The sequence below is a fragment of the Mesoplodon densirostris genome, chromosome 1, assembly GCF_025265405.1.
Source record: "Mesoplodon densirostris isolate mMesDen1 chromosome 1, mMesDen1 primary haplotype, whole genome shotgun sequence".
Classification (NCBI taxonomy): Eukaryota; Metazoa; Chordata; class Mammalia; order Artiodactyla; family Ziphiidae; genus Mesoplodon; species Mesoplodon densirostris.
In genome coordinates, this window is record NC_082661.1 from 69165095 (window position 1) to 69192238 (window position 27144).

Consider the following 27144-nt stretch of genomic DNA (forward strand, 5'->3'; position numbering starts at 1 on the left):
ATGTCGGGTTTCCTGACGAGCATGGAATCATCCCTGGGGAGCGAGTCGGGCGATGTTTACAGCTAATGGCATTGAGTTACTCCACCTCTGGCATCTACCTGCCCAGGAAACCATACAGCAGTAGCCTTGACACCCTCCTCCCAGCAATGGTGGATGAATATTGCAAGTTCACCTTCTCTGATGACTCTGAGTTCATCTTCCTTATGTTGACTTTCTTTTCTCTTTCTTTCAAATGTTTTTATTATGAAATACCTTGTGCATATCAAAAAGCACAGAAGAAACTATAATGAATACTTTTATACCAATCACTTTGTCTAAGACATCAAACATTTCAGACACTGCATGCACTCAGCTGTTTGTCTCCACTCCAGTCCTCCCTCCCAGCCCACAGGTAACCACTACACTGAACTTGGGGTGCATCCTACCTTCATGTGCGTTTATAATTTTACTGTGTATGGATGTATCCCTTAAATATCAGGAATTGTTTTGTCTGTTTTGAAACATTATATTAATGGTATCATACCAATTATACCTTCATGCTACTTCATTCTTAATTCCGCATTGTCTTGAGGGATTACCCAAGTTGATACATGTTGTTCTGGCCCATTCATTTTTTTCACTCCTGTGAAAAAGCATTCCATTGTAGGAATAGTCCGTAATTTACCTATTCATACTCCTAACTGATGGACATTTAGTCTGTTTTCAGTTTTTCCCAATGACAAGCACTATTGCTGTAGACATTTCTGAACACATCTCCTATGTGTGATGAACACACGTGAGTGAGGGTACCTCTGGGGCACACACACACCAAGTGGTATTGCTAGGTCTTAAGAAATATGCACCTGTAGCCCTAGTCAATATTGCCAATTGTTCTTCCACGTGGCTTTATCAATATACTCTCCTACCACCCGTGTATATGAATTCCCTTTCTTTCACATCTTGCCAACCAACCCTTGCCAATCTGATGAATGGGAAATAGTATCTCATTGTTATTTTAATTTGTATTGCTCTTATTCTAGCCCTGAGATCTGGACACTTGTTAATTGCACACTCTGGTTCCTTTTCTGTGAATTGCATTAAGGTAATACATTTTCCTTGGTGCCTAAACTGGTTGAGTCAGGATGCTTAACCACTTGTGGGTCGAAGCTGCCTGGTTGGAATAGCCACCCCTGAGGCTGTGGGCTCTTCTTGTTTAGGGACATCTTTAAGATCACTTCTCAAAAGCCCTGAGCCCAGCAAGGCTATGCTGACTTTTCTGATCTCTGATGGTGCCCCATGCCACCCAAAAACCACCACGCCTGGACCAGTTGTTCCCAGCATTACTGTGATTCCCTATATCTCTTTGGCAGAGCCTAAAACCCACAGGCTGAGGCCCTAGGGCTGTACTGATGTGCTTAGAACAGGGGGAAATTAATAATGACCAAAATGGGATCTTTTGGAGAAATTGGCATTCACATGTAGTAATCTCACACAGTGTCGTTTACCAATGTGCACAAAGACTCAGCAGAAGATGCTTGCCATGGTGTCATTTACAATAGCAAACAAACAAACAAACCACTTAAATGTCCCTAAATGTCCAACATCAGGGTTTCACTACATCACTACATCAGAAATGGTATCTTCCTCCAGGGAATGTACTTTGAAGCCATGCAAAGTCATGTTGCAGAAGAGAACACAATGTCGAGGAATGTCCTTCAGGTGTCTTAACTTGAGGTGCGTGGACTCCTGAGATGCTTCTGGAAGGGAGTTGGCATCACCTGAGATGCTTATTTAAGCATCCAGGACCCCGCTGTAGACCAACGGAAGCTGACCTTCTAGCTGGGAAGGCAGGAATCCTAACAGGCTCCCTAAATGATTCTAATGCATTCAGAAGTGTGAGAATCAATGCCAGGGGACCCTAAAATAGTTACAAAGCTTGCTGGTGTATTAAGATTTAAAAAGCAAGTTACATGCAAATACAATATATATAAAAGCAATCCCGTTTGTGCCTGTGTGAGTGTGTGTGTATCTATGTGTGTACTAATAGGCAGCAAAAAATTAACAGCAATAACCTCTAGATTGTAATTTCTCAACCTAGGCACTGTTAACATTTGGATCAGGATAATTCTCTGTGGTGGAAACAGTCCCGTCCTGTGTACTAGATGATGTTTAACAGCTTCCCTGGCCTTTACCCATTAGATGCCAGTGACGCCCGCTAGCGGTAACAAAAATGTCTCCAGACATTGCCCAAAGTCCCCTGGAAGACAAGATCACCCACGGTTGAGAACAACTGCCCTAGATGGAAGGTATGATAGATAATGTTTTACTTTGCTTTTAGTCTGTCTGCCCATTTCCTACCTTTCCCAAAAATGAATATAAAGTATTTCAGTTATGTAAAAATTTTGGTGTTTCTTATGTCTCTCTGTGTTGTCAAAAAAAAAAAAATATATATATATATATATACACACACACTCAGATGAAAAGATGTTCACATTAGTACTTACAGTAAGTTAACTAATTTTATTATGATTTTAAAAGAATTAATAAAAAGCATATACAAAACCATCCCAAATGTCAATATTCCTTCAGAGGCTTTAAACTATTTATAACCTTTGGATATGGCATCCTGATTTTAAGGATATATCTTAAGAAGCAATTCTAAATATAGAAAATGTTTTACATATATGGTGGATTTTTGCAGAGTCACTGATAAAAACAAAAAGTTACAAACACTCTAAAACCAACAATAGGAAACAGTTAATTACGGTACTCAATAGAATAGAATATAGTATGAAAGTTATATTTACAAAGAGTTTATAACAATGTGGGTGGGAAGGCTTGTGCCATATTGTTGAGGGGAAACTGCATACAAAATTGAATATGTCGCATCATCTCTGGCAAGTATAACAAAACAACAATAAAAAGAATACTGTGCGTCCAACACAGTTAAAAGAAACACATCAAGATGTTTAAAAAATGACTGCCAAGGGCTTCCCTGGTGGCGCAGTGGTTGAGAGTCCGCCTGCCAATGCAGGGGACACGGGTTTGTGCCCTGGTCCGGGAAGATCCCACATGGCGTGGAGCGGCTGGGCCCGTGAGCCACGGCCCCTGAGCCTGCACGTCCGGAGCCTGTGCTCCGCAACGGGAGAGGCCACAACAGTGAGAGGCCCGCGTATCGCAAAAAAAAAAAAAAAAAAAAAAGACTGTTAAGATCCTTATCTTTAATTTTGCATCTATATGAGATGACGAGTGTTCATGAAGCTTATTGTGATAATCATTTCATGATGTAAGCCAAATCATTAATGTACACCTTAAACTTATACAGTGCTATATGTCAATCACATCTCAATTAAACTGGAAGAAAAAGATGATTGTCAATTGAACAATGTCATCTTAGGGGATTTTTTCTCTCTCTACTCTTCTGAAATGTCCTAATTTTCTAAAATAAGCATATATATATTTATAGTGAAAGGTACTAAAAATGTATTAAAAAAACCTTTACAAATGAAAATATGCCAAAATTTCAGGTGAGAAATATGTCTTTATATTGATCTATACACAAATTTCCATCCAGACGATAAAAATAACTTTGTTCAAAAAATGAAACGTATTCAGAAAGTACAATATAAACTAAATGTGATTTTAGCTACATTCATCAGCTCTGGGAAAGATAAAATTTAAAGGTGATTAGACTATGCAGATGGTCAGGAAAAGGTTGTATATAGTAACGTGATAACAGAAAATATTTTAATGAGAAACAAACTGGATACATGTTTTTTCCAACCTGAAATCACATTATTCTAAAACAGAGGATCTCATTTCGAAGGAGATCAAATAATTTAGGTTCAATTAGAATTAACTAACCAAGGGCAGACTTCAGCCATCTCAGATTTTGATCTAACTTGTTTACACTCATCCAGGGTGATGGGCAATTCCAGCTCATGGGAAAAACAATTATCGCAGACAAAAGGCAGCCCTTCTCACATTTGTAAGGCAATGTTTGCCCGACCTCGCCATTCCCAGGTGGCTCCACTGAATTCTCTTGTTAGCTCTCTCCTCAGTCTTTGATGTGGACACAGATTATATCTTACAATAGACCTCAAAGAGGGAGGCAGCTGCGTGCATTCGGTAGAAAATAGAAAAAGGCATGGCCAGGTTGACCACTATTATCCAGGGTTCAAAGCCAAAGACAATTTCCTCCAATCCGTTGTCGTACTCGGGGCGGCAGCCAAAGGCGGGAGGGATCCAGAGCTGCAAGAGAAGAGGAGGTGGTCCTAGCAGCCGCCCGGGGGCCCCCTACAAACCCAGGAGCTGACTTGGACTCAGGGACACCGAGTCACACCTGTCACAAGGGTAAGCAGCCCCTGCGTGTCTCCCATCTCTATGGAGCGTGTCAGTCCACTGAGCCCCGATCCTGCATGAATGCTCTTCACACTTACCTGGTTCTCTCCATCCCCACAGCCCTCACATTGGTCTGGTCCTCCGTCTCCCCTTCCCCGGACTGCTGCAATGCCTCCCATGATCACCCCCACTCCAGTGGGTGCCTTCGATTCCCCCCCCCCCACTCCAGCCCATTACATGGTTTCAGAGTGATCTTTATAGAGCACACATCTGACCTTGTCACTCCTCTGCTGACCACTCACCAGGGCTCCAAATGTCTCCAGGAGATAGTCCAAATTCCCTCAATGATCGGGAACACGTCCACGTCTCCACATCCTTCATCACGCCCTTCACTCTGGCCCTCCCAGGCTGTGCACAGCCCCCAAATGTACCTTTCCCCAGCCTTCAGGGTTTTGCTCCTGCCTCTTCCTCTATCAGGGACTCCCTGTCTTCCTTCTGCTAAGTCCTACCTTCTTCCGAGTCCTGAGACACCTCCCCTTCCAGGAAGCCCTCCTTGATCTAACCAGTCAGGCAGGAACTCCCTGTGTGTTCCCATAGCCCCCAGTGTTTTCCTACTGGGTGCTCCCTGTTTCCCACACCCGTCTTTACATTTCACCATTGGTGCTTGGGGGTCCCAGACACGTGGGTCTGGGCTGGTGAGTTCTGTGGTCCTTTTTCTGCCTTGTTCTTGGCTTAGAGAGGCAGCCCAGGCCCTGCCCACATCCCCCTGATCGGGAGGAGAAGCACATGCCGTGGAACCAGCCCTGGGTTCCTGCCACTTACAGACTATAATTTAACATCTCCAAGCCACAGTTTCCTCACCTATAAGATGGGAATACTAACACCTGTCTCAGAGGGCTCAGATGAGAATAAAATGGCAACTAAGTCTGCAAAACATAAAGCAATAACCTATTATTTTTGTTGCTCATGGAACCTACACACTGGTTCCCCCTTCTCAGCCTCCCTGTCCCAGCTCCTCCTCCTCTACCTCCCCTTAAATTGTTGGGCTCCTAGACCTGCTTCCCTCTCACACTGACATTTCTACAATTTTCTCCACCCCTACACTGTGGCAGGCAGCCTCTCGGGTGACCCCCAATGGTCTCACCTCCTGGGAATCTTGTGGAGCCCTGTCCCCTTGAGTTGGACTGAATCTAGTGACTCTCTTCTAACTAACAGCATATGACACAAGTCATGGGATGTCACTTCTGAGATTAGGTTACAAAAGGACTCTGGAGTCCATCTTGCTCACCCCCTCTTGCAAGAGAGGAAGCTGGCTGCCATGTGAGCCAGCCTATGCAGAGGCCACATGGCCAAGAACTGAGGGGGATCTCAGGCCCGCATCCAGCAAGGAACTCAAACCCTCATCCCAACAGCCCACCAGGAGCTGAATCCTTCCAACAGCCACATAAGTGAGTTTAGAAACAGACCCCCTTCCCCTCCAAAATCAAGCCATGAAATGACTGCAGCCCCAGTGGGCAGTTTGACCACAGGCTGGAAGGGACCCTGAGCAGAGCCACCCAGCTAAGTCACACTCAGATTCCTGACCCAGAGAAGCTGTGAAATAAGAAATGTCTGTTGTTTTAAGTTGCCGAGTTTAGGGCTCATTTCTTACGCAGCAATGGGTATCTGATACATGTGGCTTTCATTAACATCTCCATATAGAACACTCGTGGGCTTATATCTCTAGACCACTGTGTTCTCTGTGTTCTGGGTCCTTAAGGGTCATCCTCCCACGCCAGCTGGTTCTTCCCACCCTCCTTAGCTTATTCCTCCTCCTTTGCTCAGTCTCTTAATATTGGCTGGTCCCAGGGCTCATTCATTCCTGGGTCCTCTTCTCTACCCTATACCCATGACCCCTGATGATCTCACCCAGTCCTCGTTGTAAATACCAGCTATGGGCCTATGACTTCCCAATCTAAATCACCAGTCTGGTCCACCCTTGAGAATTGCAGGCTCGTATATCCCACCGGCTACTTGGTTGTCTAAAATGCATCTCAAACTCAACATTACATTCCCATTTCTCCCCATCTCCTCAGCAACATCTTCCTCCCAGAGGCTTAATCAAAATTTCAGGCATCATCTTCATCTTCTCACTCATTCTCATAACAATCCGCCTGTTACCCAATCCATCAATTCTCAATCCACCCATTCCTCTCCACTCTACCTGCCAGGCCACCACCCCCATATCTCACCTGGACCATTGCAGTGGCCCCCTGCTTAAGCTCTCAGACTACAGTTTATTCACCACTCTTCGCCAGATTAATTATTTATGTAAGATGGTGTCCCTTTCCTGGTTAAACACCCAAGGGCTTCACAGCACATTTAAAATAAAATCTACCTGCTACATGGGATGGCAGAGCCCTCTGTTAGATGGTCCCTTACCACACCCCAGCCCAGCTCCCCAGATTGTCCCCCACTCACCCACCCCAGTCACATGCCCTTCCTCCTCTTCTCAAAGGAGGAAAGCTCCTCCCACCCAGGGTTTTGCACCGGCTGATTCCTCTGCCTGGAGCACCCATGGCTCCTTCTGCCATCCAGCTCTGGTCTCTAATCCCACCGCCTGAGAAAGTCCTTCCCACCAACTTGGCCATGTGATCTGCCATGGCCATCCAAGCACCACCTCACGCCCATCCTTTCTTACTTCCCTGCAGGGCATGCAGCACTATAGGCATTTCTCCTGTTTGATTTTTTGTTGCTAGTCCTGCCATCTGGCTTATAGGCCCCATAGGAGGAAGACCAGAGCTCTGGGGCATGTTGCACCCTCATCACTCACAGCACTGCTGGCCCCCAGTGGGCACACAGAGGATATATTGTCAAGAAGGGAGGGAAAATGAGAAGAAAAGGAAGAGACCTTCAAGGTGGCAGAAGAGTAAGACATGGAGATCACCTTCCTCCCCATAAATACATCAAGAACACAGCTGCATGTGGAACAACTCCTACAGAACAACTACTGAATGCTGACAGAAGACTTCAGACTTCCCAAAAGGCAAGAAACTCCCCACGTACCTGGCTAGGGCAAAAGAAAAAAGAAAAAACAGAGACAAAAAATAGGGACGGGACCTGCCCCTCTGGGAGGGAGCTATGAAGGAGGAAAGGTTTCCACACACTAGGAAGCCCCTTCACTGGCAGAGACTGCGGGTGGTGGAGGGGGGAAGCCTCGGAGCCACGGAGGAGAGCATAGCAACAGGGGTGCGGAGGGCAAAGCTGAGAGATTCCCGCACAGAGGATCGGTGCCGACCAGCAGTCACCAGCCTGAGAGGCTTGTCTGCTCACCCACTGGGGCGGGCGGGGGCTAGAAGCTGAGGCTCGGGCTTCGGAGGTCAGACCCCAGGGAAAGGACTGGGGTTGGCTGCGTGAACACAGCCTGAAGGGGCTAGTGCACCAGAGCTAGCTGGAAGGGAGTCCGGGAAAAAGTCTGAACCTGCTAGAGAGGCAAGAGACCATTGTTTTAGGGTGCACAAGGAAAGGGGATTCCTCCCCTGTCTGTGCACAGTGGGCAGAGCACCGCCTAAATGAGCTCCAGATACGGGCGCAATCCACAGCTAACAGCTCACACACCAGAGACAGGCATGAACCACTAACGCTGCTGCTGCTGCCACCAAGAATCCTGTGTGCAAGCACAGGTCACTACCCCTACCCACCCTGGGAACCTGTGCAGCCCGCCACTGACAGGGTCCCGTGATCCAGGGACAAGTTCCCCGGGAGAACGCACGGCACAGCTCAGGCTGTTGTAACATCGCGCCAGTCTCTGCTGCCTCAGGTTCGCCCCACATCCCAATTATGACTACCGTACCCCTGCCTCCCCCTGGCCTGAGTGAGCAAAAGCCCCCTAAACAGCTGTTGCTTTAACCCTCTCCTGTCTGGGCAGGTAACAGACTCCTGAGAGCAGCCTACATGCAGAGGCGGGGCCTAAACCAAAGCTGAACCCCAGGAGCTGTGTTAATAAAAAAGAGAAAGGAAAATTTCTCCATGCAGCCCCAGAGCAGCAGATTAAATCCCCACAATCAACTTGATAAACCCTGCATCTGAAGAATACCTGAATAGACAACAAATGTTCTCAAAATTGAGGCAGTGGATTTTGGGAGCAACTGTAGACTTGGAGTTTGCTTTCTGCATCTAATTTCTTTCCAGTTTTATGTTTATCTTAGTTTACTATTTAGTACTTATTATCATTGGTGGATTAGTTTATTGGTTTGGTTGCTCTCTTCCTTTTTTTAAAATATATATATATATTTTTTTCCTTTTTCTCTTTTTGTGAGTGTGTATGTGTATGCTTCTTTGTGTGATTTTGTCTGTATAGGTTTGCTTTTACCATTTGTCCGAGGATTCTGTCTGTTCATTTTTTGTTTGTTTTTGTTTTTTTTTCTCTCTTCCTTTTCTTCTGAGCCATGTGACTGGCAGGGTCTTGGTGCTCTGGCCAGGTGTCGGGCCTCAGCCTCCGAGGTGGGAGGATCAAGTCCAGGACATTGGACCACCAGAAACCTCCCAGCCCCATGTAATATCAATTGGCAAGAGCTCTCCCAAAGATCTCCATCTCAACACTAAGACCCAGCTCCACCCAACGGCCAGCAAATTCCAGTGCTGGACACCCCATGCCAAACAACTAGCAAGACAGGAACACAACTCCACCTTTTAGGCAGAGAGGCTGCCTAAAGTCATACTAAGTTCAAAGACACTCCAAAACACACCACTGGACATGGCCCTCCCCACCAGAAGGACAAGATACAGTCCCAGCCACCAGAACACAGGCACCAGTGCCCCCCACCAGGAAGCCTACACAGCCACTGAACCAACTTCACCCATTGCGGACAGACATCAAAAATAATGGGAACTAAGGACCTGTAGCCTGCAAAAAGGAGACCCCAAACACAGTAAGTTAAACAAAATGAGAAAACAGAGAAATATGCAGCAGATGAAGAAGCAAGGTAAAAACCCACCAAACAAATGAAGAGGAAATAGACAGTCTACCTGAAAAAGAATTCATAGTAATGATAGTAAAGATGATCCAAAATCTCAGAAATAGAATGGAGAAAATACAAGAAATGTTTAACAAGGACCTAGAGGCACTAAAGAGCAAACAAACTCTGAGGAACAACACAATAAATGAAATTAAAAATACTCTAGAAGGAATCAATATCAGAATAACTGAGGCAGACAAACAGATAAGTGACCTGGAAGATAAAATAGTAGAAATAACTACCACAGAGCAGAATAAAGAAAAAAGAATGAAAAGAATTGAGGACAGTCTCAGAGACCTCTGGGACAACATTAAACACACCAACATTCAAATTATAGGGGTCCCAGAAGAAGAAGAGAAAAAAGAAAAGGACTGAGAAAATATTTGAAGAGATTAGAGTTGAAAACTTCCCTAATATGGGAAAGGAAATAGTCAATCAAGCCTAGGAAGCACAGAGAGTCCCATACAGGATAAATCCAAGGAGAAACATGCCAAGACACATATTAATCAAACTATCAAAAATTAAATTCAAAGAAAAAATATTAAAAGCAGCAAGGGAAAAGTGACAAATAACGTAAGAGGGAAACCCAATAAGGTTAACAGCTGATCTTTAATCAGAAACTCTGCAAGCCAGAAGAGAGTGGCAGGACATACTTAAAGCGATGAAAGGGAAAAACCTACAACCAAGATTACTCTACCCAGCAAGGATCTCATTCAGATTCGATGGAGAAATTAAAACCTTTACAGACAAGCAAAAGTTAAGAGAATTCAGCACCACCAAACCAGCTTTATCACAAACTAAAGGAACTTCTCTAGGCAGGAAACAGAAGAGAAGGAAAGGACCTACAATAACAAACCCAAAACAATTAGGAAAATGGTAATAGGAACATACATATCAATAATTACCTTAAATGTAAATGAACTAAATGCTCCAACCAAAAGACATACACTGGCTGAATGGATACAAAAACAAGACCTTTATATATTCTGTCTACAAAAGACCACACTTCAGACCTAGGGACACATACAGACTGAAAGTGAGGGGATGGAAAAAGATATTCCATGCAAATGGAAATCAAAAGAAAGCTGGAGTAGCTATACTAGTATCAGACAAAATAGACTTTAAAGTAAAGACTATTACAAGAGACAAAGAAGGACACTACATAATGATCAAGGGATCAATCCAAGAAGAAGATATAACAATTGTAAATATTTATGCACTCAACATAGGTGCACCTCAATACATAAGGCAAATGCTAACAGCAATAAAAGGGAAAATCGACAGTAACACAAGCATAGTAGGGGACTTTAACACGCCACTTTCACCAATGGACAGATTATCCAAAATGAAAATAAATAAGGAAACACAAGCTTTAAAAGACATATTAGACCAGACAGACTTAATTGATATTTATAGGACATTGCATCCAAAAACAACAGAATACACTTTCTTCTCAAGTGCTCATGGAACATTCTCCAGGATAGATCATATCTTGGGTCACAAATCAAGCCTCAGTAAATTTAAGAAAATTGAAATTGTATAAGTATCTTTTCCAACCACAACATAGGATACTAGATCTCAATTACCGGAAAAAAAACTGTAAAAAAACAAACACATGGAGGCTAACCAATACACTCGTAAATAACCAAGAGATCACTGAAGAAATCAAAAAATACCTAGAAACAAATGACAATGAAAACACGATGACCCAAAACCTATGGGATGCAGCAAAAGCAGTTCTAAAAGGGAAGTTATAGCAATACAATCCTACCTCAAGAAACAAGAAAAATCTCAAATAAACAACCTAATCTTACACCTAAAGCAATTAGAGAAAGAAGGACCAAAAAAACCCCAAAGTTAGCAGAAGGAAAGAAATCATAAAGATCAGATCAGAAATAAATGAAAAATAAATGAAGGAAATAATAGCAAAGATCAATAAAATTAAAAGCTGGGTCTTTGAGAAGATAAGCAAAACTGATAAACCATTAGCCAGAATCATCAAGGAAAAAATAGGGAGAGGACTCAAATAAACAGAATTAGAAATGAAAAAGGAGAAGTAACAACTGATATTGCAGAAATACAAAGGATCATGAGAGACAACTACAAGCAACTCTATGCCAATAAAATGGACAACCTGGAAGAAATGGATGAATTCTTAGAAAAGTGCAAACTTCCAAGACTAAACCAGGAAGAAATAGAAAATATGAACAGACCAATCATACACACTGAAATTGAAACTGTGATTAAAAATCTTCCAACAAACCAAAGCCCAGGACCAGATGGCTTCACAGGTGAATTCTACCAAACATTTAGAGAAGAGCTAACACCTATCCTTCTCAAACTCTTCCAAAATATAGCAGAGGGAGGAACACTCCCAAACTCATTCTATGAGGCCACCATCACCCTGATACCAAAACCGACAATGATATCACAAAAAAAGAAAACTACAAAAAAGAAAGCCATTATCACTGATGAACATACATGAAAAAATCCTCAACAATATATTAGCAAACAGAATCCAACAACACATTAAAAAGGTCATAGACCATGATCAAGTGGAGTTTATCCCAGGAATGCAAGGATTCTTCAATATACACAAATCAATGTGATACACTATATTAACAAACTGAAGGCTAAAAACCATATGATCACCTCAATAGATGCAGAAAAAGCTTTCAAGAAAATTCAACACTCATTAATGATAAAAACTCTCCAGGAAGTAGGCATAGAGGGAACTTACCTCAACATAATAAATATGACAAACCCACAGCCAACATCGTTCTCAATGGTGAAAAACTGAAACCATTTCCTCTAAAATCAGGAACAAGACAAGGATGCCCAGTCTCACCACTGTTATTCAACATAGTTTTGGAAGTTTTAGCCACAGCAATCAGAGAAGAAAAAGAAACAAAAGGAATCCAAATCAGAAAAGAAGAAGTAAAGCTGTCACTGTTTGCAGATGACATGATACTATACATAGAGAATCCTAAAGATGCTACCAGAAAACTACTAGAGCTAATCAATGAATTTGGTAAAGTATCAGGATACAAAATTAATGCACAGCAATCTCTTGCATTCCTATACACTAATGATAAAAAATCTGAAAGATAAATTAAGGAAACCCTCCCATTTACCATTGCAACAAAAAGAATAAAATACCTAGGAATAAACCTACCTAAGGAGAAAAAACACCTGTATGCAGATAAGACACTGATGAAAGAAATTAAAGGTGATACAACCAGATGGAGAGATATACCACGTTCTTGGATTGGAAGAATCAACACTGTGAAAATGACTATACTACCCAAAGCAATCTACAGGTTCAATGCAATCCCTATCAAGCTACCAATGGCATTTTTCACAGAACTAGAATAAAAAACCTTACAGTTTGTATGGAAACACAAAAGACCCCAAATAGCCAAAGCAATCTTGAGAAAGAAAAACGGAGCTGGAGGAATCAGGCTCCCTGACTTCAGACTATACTACAAAGCTACAGTAATCAAGACAGTATGGTACTGGCACAAAAACAGAAATATAGATCAATGGAACAGGATAGAAAGCCCAGAGATAAACCCACACAAATATGGTCACCTTATCTCTGACAAAGGAGGCAAGAATATACAGTGGAGAAAAGACATTCTCTTCAATAAGTGGTGCTGGGAAAACTGGACAGCTACATGTAAAAGAACGAAATTAGAACACTTCCTAACACCACACACAAAAATAAACTCAAAATGGTTTAGGGCTTGCCTGGTGGCACAGTGGTTGAGAGTCTGCCTGCGAATGCAGGGGACACGGGTTTGAGCCCTGGTCTGGGAGGATCCCACATGCCGTGGAGCAACTGGGCCCGTGGGCCACAGCTGCCGAGCCTGTGTGTCTGGAGCCTGTGCTCCACAACAAGAGGGGCCGCGACGGTGGGAGGCCCGCGCACCGCGATGAAGAGTGGCCCCCACTTGCCACAACTACAGAAAGCCCTCGTACAGAAACGAAGACCCAACACAGCAAAAATAAATAATAAATAAATTACTAAAAGTCCTACCCCCAACATCTTCAAAAAAAAAAAAAAGCTTAGCCTAAAATAGTTCCAAAATCTGAGCAAATACCTGATTTAAATCTTATTAAAAAAATGGTTTAAAGACCTAAATGTAAGGGCAGATACTATAAAACTCTTAGAGGAAAATATAGGCAGAACACTCTATGACATAAATCACAGCAAGATCCTTTTTGACCCACCTCCTAGAGAAATGGAAATAAAAACAAAAATAAACAAATGGTGCCTAATGAAACTTAAAAGCTTTTGCATAGCAAAGGAAACCATAAACAATACAAAAAGACAGCCCTCAGAATGGGAGAAAATAGTTGCAACTGACAAAGGATTAATCTCCAAAATATACAAGCAGCTCATGCAGCTCAATATCAAAAAAACAAACAACCCAATATAAAAACGGGCAGAACACCTAAACAGACATGTCTCCAAAGAAGATATACAGATCGCCAACAAACACATGAAAGAATGCTCAACATCACTAATCATTAGAGAAATGCAAATCAAAACCACAATGATGTATCACCTCACACCAGTCAGAATGCCCATCATCAAAAAATCTACAAACAATAAATGCTGGAGAGGGTGTGGAGAAAACAGAACCCTCTTGCACTGTTGGTGGGAATGTTGATACAGCCACTACGGAGAACAGTATGGAGGTTCCTTAAAAAACTAAAAATAGAACTACCTTATGACCCAGCAATCCCACTACTGGGCATATACCCTGAGAAAACCATACTTCAAAAAGAGTCATGTACCACAATGTTCATTGCAGCTCTATTTACAATAGCCAGGACATGGAAACAACCTAAGTGTCCATCGACAGATGAATGGATAAAGAAGATGTGGCACATGTATACAATGGAGTATTACTCAGCCATAAAAAGAAACAAAATTGAGTTATTTGTAGTGAGGTGGATGGACATAGAGTCCATCATACAGAGTGAAGTAAGTCAGAAAGAGAAAAACAAATACCATATGCTAACACATATATATGGAATCTAAAACAAAAAAAAAAATGGCTCTGATGAACCTAGGGGCAGGACAGGCATAAAGACACAGACGTAGAGAATGGACTTGAGTACAAGGTAGGGGAAAGGGTAAGCTGGGATGAAGTGAAAGAGTAGCATTGGCATATATACACTACCAAATGTAAAACAGATAGCTAGTGGGAAGTAGTTGCATAGCACAGGGAGATCAGCTTGGTGCTTTGTGACCACCTAGAGGGGTGGGATAGGAAGGGTGGGAGGGAGACGCAAGAGTGAGGAGATACGGGGATATATTTATATGTATAGCTGATTCACTTTGTTATACAGCAGAAACTAACGCAACATTGTAAAGCAAATTATACTCCATTAATATGTTAAAAAGAAAAAAAAAGAAAGAAAATGAGAATAAAAGAGTTTATGGACCTCTTTCCTGAAATCCAGATCTTTCCATCTGCTGTGAAGTTGGCTATAATTCTTGCTACTCATCCCCTTGAAAGGCAACCTATGCCCCCTTCCCTTGAATGTGGGTGGACGCTATCACTGCTGGACCCCAAAAATACGGCAGAAATGGTGCCGTGCAATGTCCACACCCACACCTTAAGAGTCTGGCACTTCCAGTCCTTTGGAAGCCTGGCTCTGGGTCCTGAGCCATCATCTAAGAAGTCCACCTCCCCTGAGACCACCGTGCTGGAGAGTCCCCACGAATACAGTGCAGCCAGAGTCCCCGCTGAGTCCAGCCTTTCAGGCTCCCCAACCCAAGGCACCAGATCGTGGACTTTCCAACCCAAGCAGCCCATCCAGTAGCTTCAGTCAGCTTCATTAGGAATAGAATTGTCCAGTCAAGCCCTGCCAGAATTCCTAACCCACAAGTTCCTGAGACATAATAAAATGGTTGTTGTTTTTGTCATGCATTTGGGGTCACTGGTTGCACAGCAATAGAAAACCAAAATATCTGCCTGTTGGTTATGTCCACTTGGACGTCCAAGAGACCTTACCACTGAATGTGTCCAGTACTAAACTCACGTGCTTCCTTCCACCTGAGCCCCTCCCAAGCCTGCTCCCCCTCCAGAGACCCCCATCTCCATAAGTAGCATCACCATGTACCAGGAACTCAAGGCAGAACCTGGGAGCCACTCTTGGCATCCCTCTCCCTCCACAGGCTACAACATGGATGAACCTGAAGGTCCTTGCACCACGTGAGATAAATCCCGTATGATTCCACTTATATGAGATACCCAGAGTCAAACTCATGGAGAAAGAGAGTAGAACGGTGGTTGCCAGGGGATGGGGGTGGAGGGAATGGAGAGTTGTTTCATGAGTACAAAATTTCAGTTTTGCAAAATGAAAAGGTTTTAGAGATGGGTGGCGGCGATGGTAGCACAATTATGTGAATGCACTAAATGCTACAGACTCGTACACTGGAAAATGGTTAAAATGGTAAATTTTAGGTTATGTGTTCATTACCACCATTAAAATTTAATTTAAAAGAATAAAAACACGAATCAGATCTTGTCACTCAGAGCATAAAACCCTTAGATGGTTTTCTGTTGCATTTAGGATTAAGTCCTGGCTTGTGGCCATGGCTTACCAGGCCACGCCTCTCTCTTCTTGCTCTCCAAGTTCTAGCCACGTGGGTTTCCTTCCAGTTCTTGAGCACATCCAGCAAGCCCTGCCTTGCTCTGCATCCGTGCCTTCCCCATACCTGCTGCTCCACCCAGACTGCCCCACTCCACCAAGAGGAGGCCTCCCCTGAACCCCAGTGTTCCCACAGCACCCAAAGTCTTCCATCATCACACCCACCACCCTTTACTTTCCACTCCACAGCTGCCAATTGCCCCACGTGGTCGTGCACACCAGCACCTCCAGCCGCTGCCTCTGCGCCAGCTCCTGGTCCCGGACAGAAACAGTTCCTGCCTCTGCCAGATGCCTTTAGCACAACATGGGATGAAGTGCAGGGTTTCAAAGTGCTGCCCGTGGAGTTGGCTCAGGTCATCCTAAGACATCAGCCTGCAATGATTTCCGTCCTCTGGCTCACTCCCCAGGGAACGGAGGCAGTGCCTGGGGCCATCAGGGGCAGAGCACAGAGATGAAGAGATAAAACGTGTCCTTCTCCTGGTCCAGAGCGCCGGACCTGGGCTTCGGGTCCCAAGAGACCATCAGTTGCCACTCGATTCTAGTATAGCAGTGCTATTCTCGGTCAAGCTGGTCCAAAAAAGCAAGCCAAGTGTACCACCTGGTGATCAAGCAAAACACCAATACAGGGAAAGTGGTCTTTCTGAACTCACTGAAAAGAGAGATCTTCGTACCTTGGGATGCATAAAAAACAATACGCTTTAGGGGCTTTCTAGAACCAACTCTGACTATATAAGAATCTAAGCTGATACACCCCTCTCTGGAATGTAAGCCTTACATAAAATGCAGCCCCACTGTAGCTATTACTCTCTCTCTCTCTTGTTTTCCTGTTTTAAGTCCTTTGTTCACTGCTGCACCCGCATAGTTCCTGACACAGAGCAGGTGCCCCATAAATGTCTACAAGATGAAAGAAGAGGGCGCACCTGGAGCCACACTCTTCTGGGACCCCTTCTCCCTTCAGAACTCCCCATATCTGTCTGCCGACCTGGAGGGGGACCAAGGTCCAGGTGAACCAAAGCAAGAATCAGATTTGGCTGGCAGACACATGGCCCTTTCAGCTTCAGATGGACTCTCCCAATTTTGTGGCCTTAGGGTAATATCAAAAGTTGCAGTCCCTGGACATGCACCAACTGATATTAGGGAGAGGAAGCGAAAAAGCCAGTAAGCTTCTGGGGAAACAGAGCAGCCCTGATGATACGGAGGCTGGTAGCAGAGAGTTGGCTGCGATGATGGGCGGGCCCCGTGGGCTGGGGCGTCGCCACCATTCCACCAGCCACGGTCACTGCAGATGCCTGTGTGCACCAAAGGCTGCTTCTCCCTCCTTTTTACCCAGACCTGCCACCCTTCTATGTACCTCTAGAACAAATCCCAACAACACACAATGCTTTGTATTCCTTTTCCTTCTCCCCATCCCCACCAGCACTGCCCTGGTTCAAGTTCCCATCATTTCCTCTCTGGGCAGCTGTGTGGGGCTTCTGTTCCGGTTTCCCTGACTTTGATCTTACCTCCCTCCATCCTTCCTGCACGTTGCTGCTAGAAGATCATTCTAAAACACAAATCTGAGAGGGTCCTCTACTGCCCTCAGCGTGAAGACCAGACTCAGCCAGGCTTATGAAGCTCTGCTCAAGCCAGACCCGTCTAACCAGACCCTCCATCCTGTTTCCCGCCCTGCTTCACGTGTATGGAATTCATGACAAGCTGCTGGTGCTGCTCAAATAGGCCATGGTGTCCTTTGCCTCTGTGTCTTTGCACATCATGTGCCCTCTGCCCCAAGCCTTTCTTTTTCGTGCCTCGATCACAGTTGGTAAACTTCCAACTGTTCCTTGAGGCTGAGGCAGACAATATTGAGTGGCTGATTATACATCTTTTTCTACCTTGTTACCGTCCATTATAGAGGCTAGAAAGCAAACCATCCACTTCCCCCTCCTCCCTTGCAGTTAGGGGTGGTCACATCAATTGCAGACATTGCCTGGCACCAACTCTTCCCTCTGTCTTCCTGGCTTGAACCCAGACGTGATGCTTGGTGTTGCTGCAGCCATCCTATGACCATGGGCCAACCACATTCAGTAGAAAGGTGAACAGTGCCTGGATCCTTGATGATAGGATTCAGCTGCCAGGCCAACCCTGAACAGCCAACTTCCAGAATTCTTGTCTTTAAGACTGGAGATACTGCTGATCAAGCTTTCTGTTATTTGCAGCCAAAAGCACTCTTAATTGAGTCTCTGTCTCACCTCAAGCATCCCCTACTTATTGAATTATTCCCTCTTTGAATCCATGCTCCCATTCCACCTTGCAGATAGCCCTGTCCCAGCATTTACCATATTCACTGTATTATATTTTTTCCTTGTCTCCCTCTCCCACTAACACTGTGACCTTTTTGAGGAAAGAGATTACGTCTTCTCACCTTTAATTCTTAGTTCCCACCCCAGTCCATGGCATACAGATACTCAGTAAGCAGATTTGTAGAATATAAGCCTATGTTCCAGTCTAATATTTTAACCTTACATTTAAATTATTTTGATTAAAAGCTGCCTTCATTCCTTATTTGAAAATGGCAAGGAAAATAGATTAATCAATATTTTTAAATAAAGAAATAACTTGCAGATTACCGAAATATTGCAGAGGAACAAAAAGGCTGCAATATTCCTTAAGACTCTTCTCTGGGCATTGCCCTGCAGGAAATGGGGGTGGCAGGCTGGGTCCAGGGCCCCTTCCCAACTCTTCTCCTCTTCCTCTTTGCTACCAACTTCTCTCAGACACACATTTCCATTGGCCGCATGTGGCATCTCACTGCCCTGGGGAGCCACGTCCCCGGCTGCAGGTCTGCTCTCAAAGCAAGAAGAAGGGAGGGATGTGTCATTGCCATTGCAGACTGTGACCACCTGCAGGGTTCTGATGTCCTTGGAGAGTTTCTCTGGCTCTCGGTGAATGGACTCAATGATGAAGAGGTTCTGGATGTACTTCTCAACAACCACCAGGATGGAGTAGGGCAGGTTGTACCAGGTGTACGGGGGGCGGGACTCGGCACAGAGGATGGCCAGGATGGAGCCCCAGGAGATGAGCCAGGAGCCGGAGGCAGTGCCCACCAACAGGTCTGCGTCCAGTTTGCGGGCTGGATTTTTGGACTCATCTAGTGATTGCTCATCTAGCCTATAAATCCGGATCCCAGCCAGCCCTGCCACCCCCATGAGTATGAGCAAGATGATGGCATACAGGTAGAACATGATGAGTGCTGACTCGCTCTTGGTTTTGGAACGCCCTATCCAAATCAGATACACCACCACGACCCCAATGGTGGCAGCCAGTGCGGTCAGGCCCAGTACCGAGCCCAGCATGACCCTGTGAGACCTGAACTGCATCTTCTGATGCTGATGACTGTCAACTTTGCGCCCGATGTTTTTCCACAGGACGTAGAGCATCGTGGAGGCCAGTATCTGATATTCTATGTTGAAAGGGTAGAGGTAGTAGATCCCGTGGGAGATGGCAGAGCAGAGGGTCGGGGGTGTGCAGTTACACGGAGGCGTGTGGTCATCTAAAACTAGGGGGGAGACAGACCACAGGGGAGGACAATTAGCACATTCAGTGGCGAAGCAGAAAACCACAAAAAACATATTCTCACTGTGGATTCATGCTTGGGTTTGCCATTGAATTAAAAGCTTTATTTCATGGCTTTTTGTCATGTTTCATATCATGGCTAAATTGACAGCCATGAATACTCCCCAAAGAGTACTAATTACACGAATTAGATCTTATCCATACATTAGAATATTGTCCAGTCATTGCAAATGGTATTTTAGAAATTTACTTATCAACATATAAAGATGTTCAGAAGACACTGTTGAACAAAAGCAGCTGCCAAAGAGGCTAGAGTATGGCTCCATTTTTATAAATTATAGATATCTTGGTGATATATATATACAGAGACAGAGAGATAGGGAGATAGACAGACATAGAAAAAAATTGGAAGGACATAAACTAAAATGTTAACAATGGTTATCTCTGGGCAGAAAAATGGCAGGTGATTTTTTTTTTTCAGTAAAAGAAACTTCTATTGAGATATAATTGACATACAACCTTATGTAAGTTTCTCCCTAGATTTTGCTTCGCTGTATTTTCTAAACTTTCTATATGAATATGATTGACCTGTGTGATTTTTAAATTACTTTTTAAAAACAACTTTGTGAGGGAAAATGCCCCTTATCAGCAAAAATTTTCCTCTTGAGAGTATTGGAAGCCAGCAAGTGTGGCACAAGACAGGGCCCACCTTCTGAAAGACACTTGACAATGGTATAAAGGACCATTTCATAACAAGGAGGGGAAAAGCTGTAAGTAAATAATGAAATAGGAACAAAAGACTTAAAGATGATATAAAGTCTCTGGCCTATAATTCCAATCTATTCTAAGGGACAAGTCAAAAATATAGTCAAAGCATTAGGTAAAATTTTGTTGTGTGTTTTTGAGAAAGAAAGAGAAACACCTCAATGTGTAACAATTTAGGAAGTGTTAAATGAATTTTGGTACATCCTTACAATAGAATAGTAGGCAGTCATTAAAAATTATAATTGTGTTTTAATGATACAAGGAAATAATTGTTATAATAACAATGGGAAAAAAGTAAGAACAAATTGTATATCCAGTATTTTTAAATGCATACCACAACCCAGAACTCAGTTGTGAAATCAACTTAGAGGGTAGCAACCGATATTTTTTTAAATGGAATTGCAATGGAATAAAACAGGATTGAATGAATGGAATCAAATACAATAGAAATTTGAGTGTCTCTGATATAGTAAGATTATTATTTCATGTGTACACACATACAGGTATGTGTTCATTTGGGTTGCAATGTAAAATCTATTTCTTATTGTATGTTGTAGAAAAAAATGATTGAATATGTACAGTATGATCTCAACTATAAATAAATAAATAGCACCAAGACCAAAAAATAACCAGATGTTAACAGCATTTAAGTGCACTTCTGGGTAGGTACTATTGTGGATTTTTTCTTTACGTTTTGTCATTGTTTTAATTTATGATATGTTTTAATTTATATGATACAGACAAAAAACCTTGGTAGTAGCATTAATTACCCTCACTTTTGCAGAACACTGCAATTTTCAATTCATAAGGAGTTTCCCCAACACTTGTAACACAATACTATACAATGCAAAAGACAAGGGAAATACTCAGGAGAAAAGGTTCAGATTAACAGAATGTTAGAGCTGACAGAGTCCTTTTTTATAAATTAATCTAATCCCATCTTCACCAAGGTCTCTGGAGCCAGATTGCTGGAATTCAAATCCAGGCTCAATCATCCATCTGCTTTGCGATCTTGGGTTAGTCACTTAACTTTTCTCTGGCTCAATGGCTTCATCCATATAATGAGGTCACTGTTGCCTACCTCAGAGTGTTGGGACAAGAGTTTAATGTGCCAGCCAGCCACTCAGAAAATGCTTAACAAAACTTTTTGTTATTCTTGTCACTGCTGTTACTGTTATTGATACCAATGAGGAAACGGGGTCCAAAGAGAATGGCCTTCCCAAGAGTGGGCTGCTGGTTAGGGGTGGTGAAGAAATGTAGTGTGTCCCCCTGATTTTGTCATCCTCACCCCACTGGTGAGGAAACGGGTTTAAAATTGCTCTCTGGGACTGACCTGGGTTTGTACAGAGAGGATAGATGTGCATTACATTAAAGCTGGAAGGACTCATGGAAAGTACATGGTTCAAGTCCCCTCACTTCATAAAAGAGAAAAGGGAGGCTCAGAGTGGTTGAATGTTTTCCAAAGGTCACACAGCTAGAAGGTGATGGGAACAAGACCCAAACCTGAGACATCAGGCCCCTGTACATTACACCTTCCTCTACCCCATATTCTTCTCAACCCCAGTGCTCTAATATAGAAGCAACAGGTCACAAATGCTAAAGAATTTTGGAAGAAAATGAAGAGTCATGAGACAGGCGCTCCAATAGGAACAAGGGGGAATAAAGATGGGCCAAAATTATAAACTAAGTAGAGTTAAATAAAAACTTCAAATGAACGAAAACCAATTAACCACAACATACCATTAGACTTCTATGGATTTTTTAAAGCTATACTTTTAGTAGAAAGAACTGGTAATAGAGGTTTAATTAAAAACACAAACAGAAACAACCACCAATCTTCCAAGGTTGTAAACAAAGACATTCATTTCCACACCAAACTGGACCATGAGAAATGGTGATCAAAATGATGACCCCTGGATCTGACAATCCCTGAGTCACTGAAGAAACCTTTAATTATGCTCAGCACACCCTACTTATGGAAGCAGGATGAGAGACTTAGGAGGTTTTGAAAGATTTTCAACAACAGAGGATTGTCTGGCCGATGTTGAATTGGGTGGACCCTGCAGGTCTTTGAAACCCGTACCTCCATCTATGGACATTCTGGTCTCTGCAGGTTTCCAAACTGTTCCAAGATGGCAGCTGGGCAACTCTTACCACTCACCTATTGTTATGTTCCCGAAGCCCAGGGTGATGAGCCGTTCCTTGTGCTCGTTAAGTTGGTGCTTTGACTCATTCAGGACGCTGTTCGCCCAAAGAAGCAGGTTGGTGAACACTGAGTGGATCACCCCAAACCTGAAAAACACAAGGACTCACTTCCTGAGAAGCCCTGGGAAGCTCCTAGCCCCGTGAGGTGAGATAGAGACATTGCACACATGTACACGGGCACACACACAAGCTTCCTTCTTAGCAGTGATTGTGATTTCATCTGGCAGCTCAGGCTCTGGGTGGGTCCCCTGTCTGGCTAGGAGAAGCAGTTCCATGGGACCTTCCAAAACCACAGCCTTGGGGGCTTCCCTGGTGGTGCAGTGGTTGAGAATCTGCCTGCTAGTGGAGGGAACATGGGTTCGAGCCCTGGTCTGGGAGGATCCCACATGCCACGGAGCAACTGGGCCCGTGAGTCACAACTACCGAGCCTGCGCGTCTGGAGCCTGTGCTCCACAACAAGAGAGGCCGCGATAGTGAGAGGCCCGCGCACCGCGATGAAGAGTGGCCCCCGCTCGCCGCAACTAGAGAAAGCCCTCGCACAGAAACGAAGACCTAACACAGCAAAAATAAATAAATAAATTACTAAACTCCTACCCCAAACATCTTAAAAAAAAAACAACAACAGGAAAAAACACAGCCTTGGCATTCTGCCTTAATCTTGAACCTGCCAGTACTCAACTCATTGTCTATGGGACAAAACAAAACAAATAAAAATCTGGGTCTTGGAAGCAGGGATACAGGGATGGAAATTTACTAAAACCAGGCAACCAACCCCACCATACCGCAAACCCTTTCTTCCAAAAGGGAAGAGAACAATGAAGGAAAGATGAAAGGGCTACATTGGAAATCTGGAGAATCGGGTACGCCTTTACTGTTGGGTTGCCAACCCAATGATCATTATCCACCCCCTCTGTCTTACCACTTACTTCTAAAGACACCAGAACAAACCAGAAGCTCACTATCTGGCCTCCCTTGAAGTTAGGCATGGCCACTGTGGCCAGTAGGATGTGAGATGAGGTCTACTGGGCACTACTGAAAAGCTTTCGCTTTCTTGATGGAAGAGATCAGAATGAGAAAAGTCTACTTATTCTTCTTCTCCCCCTTTTTTCCAGCCTTCAATACAGACGTGAAGGCTGGAGTTTGGGCAGCTATCTTGTGACCATGAAGCAACAAGCATGGGATGAAACCCTCACCCACTGAGGGTGGCAGAGTGGAAACACAGAAAGATCCTGCTCTGTGATGACACTGTTGAGCTGCTGGAGTCTTGGATAGGTTCAGGAATTAGGCCATATTATTTACAAATAGAATATGTAGCTGCATTTGGGGTTGAAAGTTAGGAAGTGACAAGGCTGTTCTAGTCTGACCTCAGAGTTCTGTCCCTGCCTCTGACCACACTGCCTCCTAAAGAAGAAAGGAAATGACATGGAGGGTGGACTCTGGACTCTGGAGAACAGAGGACGGATCTGAGGGAATATGGTTCCAATGGAGTCACTGTCTGTTTCAAAACCTCCAAAGATTCCCCATGGCTGCCAGTCTAAGATGTATTCACTTTGGTAGCTTCCAGGGTGCTTAACAATGGGCCTTGCATGGAGCAGGTGCAGCAAATACAGGTGATTTGAGAGAGGAATTCCTTGAAACCTATGTGTAACTGATTACTTCTCAGTTGGAGAGCAGAGGCCCAAAGGGTGTGAGCCCCCTCCCCATGTAACCAAGAGCACCCTTGTCCATAATCTCCCTACAGGAAGAATGGTACAGTTGGGTCCTCAACCCTGACCTTGCCTCTCCTCTGAGTTTTAACCCCAGATGACCCCCTGGGGTTCCCACGAGCAACTGCAAGCAAAGTCTTTCCTCATTTGAACTCCAGCTTCCTTTGGCAGCTTCCCATTGTCCAGGCACAAGTGGAGAAGGAAACAGCCACCTGGGGGTGTCTGAGTCAGCTGTTTGCCCATCTGCTTGCCCCTCATGCTTGCCCAGTTGCTATAGATTGTGGCCAGCCTTCCCCAGGACATCTGGGAGGCATTGTATAGAGCCTTTGACAAATGCAGACAATGCTGTTTGCCTCCGGCTGACTGGCTTTTCTTTTACTTATAATGCACAGAGCTCCCCTTTCTTCTCCTCTTTCCTGGTCCAAATGGTGTTGTCTAATCCCAGGTCCACTGAACCTGAGCAGGTAATACCAATGCAGTCCACAGCTGCTGGCTGTTCTGCCACAAACGCTCCCTGCGAGCTGGCAGCCTCCTGTTGATTTGATCTGGAAATTGTCCTACAAACTAAAGGCAGGAGTTGTTTCCTTATGCCAAGCTGCCTTTCTCACACTTGGATCCGATAACCCCAGACCACAATAAAGAAGTGTTCTGTGAGCCATTTTCTAATCTCAATTTATGTTTCCAGCTCTTTTTTCAGAACTGATGCTCCTCAAAACTTCACTCTTGAGAAAAGAAAAGGACTCAAACCAGTAAGAGGAATTCTCACACCAGGAGAAAAGTCCTTGTATGTACTAAAAGTCTTTATATGTACTAAAAGCATGGATAGTGGAATATTGGCTCGAAAGATCAGAAAAAAGGGTAAGTACAGGAGAGGGAAGTTTTGAAAACTCCAGGGCATGGCAAGAAATGTCAATGAATAAAGCAGGCCTGGGATAACACTAGGGAGTGCTGGGGACTGTAGCTAACTGAGCAGCCACTCCCCCATCTGGAGGGAACAACCCCAACTTGGCTCTAGCTCTTTGTTGAGATGCACATTTTGGATTATCAAACCTCCCAATTTTTCTAGAGACATCTAAATCTAAAACTGAAAGGTGGGATTTCCCTGGTGGCACAGTGGTTAAGAATCCGCCTGCCAATGCAGGTGACATGGGTTCAAGCTCTGGTCCAGGAAGATCCCACATGCCGCGGAGCAACTAAGCTCATGCACCACAACTGCTGAACCTGCACTCTAGAGCCCACAAGCCACAACTACTAAGCCCACGTGCCACAACTACTGAAGCCCACGCGCCTAGAGCCCATGCTCCACAACAAGAGAAGCCACCGCGATGAGAAGCCCACGCACCACAACAAAGAGTAGACCCCACTTACCACAACTAGAGAAAGCCTGCGTGCAACAAAAATGACCCAATGCAACGAAAAAACAAATTAAAAAAAAAAAAAAAACTGAAAGGTGGTAACTCAAAAATGGTTAACACTTTGCCCTATTTAAAAAAAAAAAAAAAAAGGCTAAATCAAGCTATAAGCACATCTGGTTCAAACCACTCACTATCCAGTTTAGGAAAGAGGCCCAGAGACAGGGAGAGACTTGTCTCCAATTGCTCAACAAGCAAGGCCAAGGCAGGACTAGGCCCCAGTCCTACAGGGTTCCCTCAGATGAAAAATCCTGGTGGGAAATGTCTGCGTACATGGCCTAGAACAGCATTATCCCCCAAAAGATAATGCAAGACACTGATGTGAGCCACATATGTAATTTTTAATTTCTTAGTAGCCACATTTAAAGAATAGTAAAAAGGAACAGGTGAAAATAATTTTAATGATATTTTGTTAATCCTAATATATCTAATATACTGTGATGTCAACTAATCAAAGAGAAAGATTTCACCCAGCAAACCCTGCTGGCCACTGCAGCCACTGCAATGCCATGGAAATAGCAGTAGATTTAAAGTCAGCATTCAGATCCCACCCAGCTACGCACAGGCAAGCTGCCTGACCTTGGACATTTACTTCATTTCTCAGTTTCCTCATTTCTAAGTGGGATCATGATCATACCTACTGTCCCTGACAGGGCTACTGTGAGAGGTTCTCATAAGTAACACATGTAAAAGAAAATGCTTTATGAATGGGAAAGCCCATTTCATTCAGCCAGGAGTTCCCAGTAGGTCAAACTACCCAATATACATTTGTTGAAAACATCTCACCCTTTATCCCCACAATCCTACTTCTAGGAATTTAACTCAAGAAAATAACCAGAGGATAAACAACAAGGTCCTACTGTATAGCACAGGGAACTATGTTCAATATCCTGCAGTAAATTGTAATGGAAAAGAAATATACACAACTGAATCACTTTCCTAGACAGTAGAAATTAACACAACATTGTAAATCAACTATATTGCAATAAAATAAATTTTAAAAAAGAAAAGAATCAGAGATGTTCAAAAATATTTTTAGCCAAAGATGTTCATCACAGTACTATTTATAATAACAACAAAAACTTTCAGAAAAATTCGATGTCCAACAAGAGGTGTTATGGACTGGATTGTGGCCCCTCAAAATGTATATGTTGAAGCCCTAACCCCCAATGTGACTGCTCTTGGAGATGGGGTATAAGGAGGTAATTAAGGTTAAATGAGGTCATAAGGGTGGGGCCCTGATCCAATAGGACTGGTGTCCTTATAAGAAGAGGAAGAGACACCAGAGAGGTCTCCCTCTCCCTGCCCAGAGAAAAGGCCATGTGAGGACATGGCAAGAAGGCAGCACCTGAAAGCCAGGAAGAGAGCCTCACCAGGACCACAATTGTAAAAGGAAAAAAGAAAAAAAGATACATATCTATTCACCGAAAAAAGACTGGAAGAAAACAGACCAAAATGTGAATAGTAGTGACCTCTGGGTAGCGGCTGTCTTAGCTGTGGTTGCTGTAACAAAACAAC

The 27144-nt window shown here is 43.8% G+C and overlaps 1 protein-coding gene across 1 annotated transcript in view; it reads right to left on the minus strand.

Annotated features, from left to right (window-relative positions):
- Positions 1 to 4059: 4059 nt before the first annotated feature.
- The window catches only part of OTOP1 (otopetrin 1), a 43293-nt gene continuing 20208 nt past the window's right edge, over positions 4060 to 27144 (minus strand). Inside the window, exons 4-6 of the mRNA XM_060086726.1 lie at positions 22465 to 22595; positions 18593 to 19521; positions 4060 to 4230 (exon numbers count right to left, since the gene is read on the minus strand). Coding sequence (XP_059942709.1) covers positions 4060 to 4230; positions 18593 to 19521; positions 22465 to 22595 — 1231 coding nt within the window. The remainder of the gene's footprint in view (positions 4231 to 18592; positions 19522 to 22464; positions 22596 to 27144) is intronic.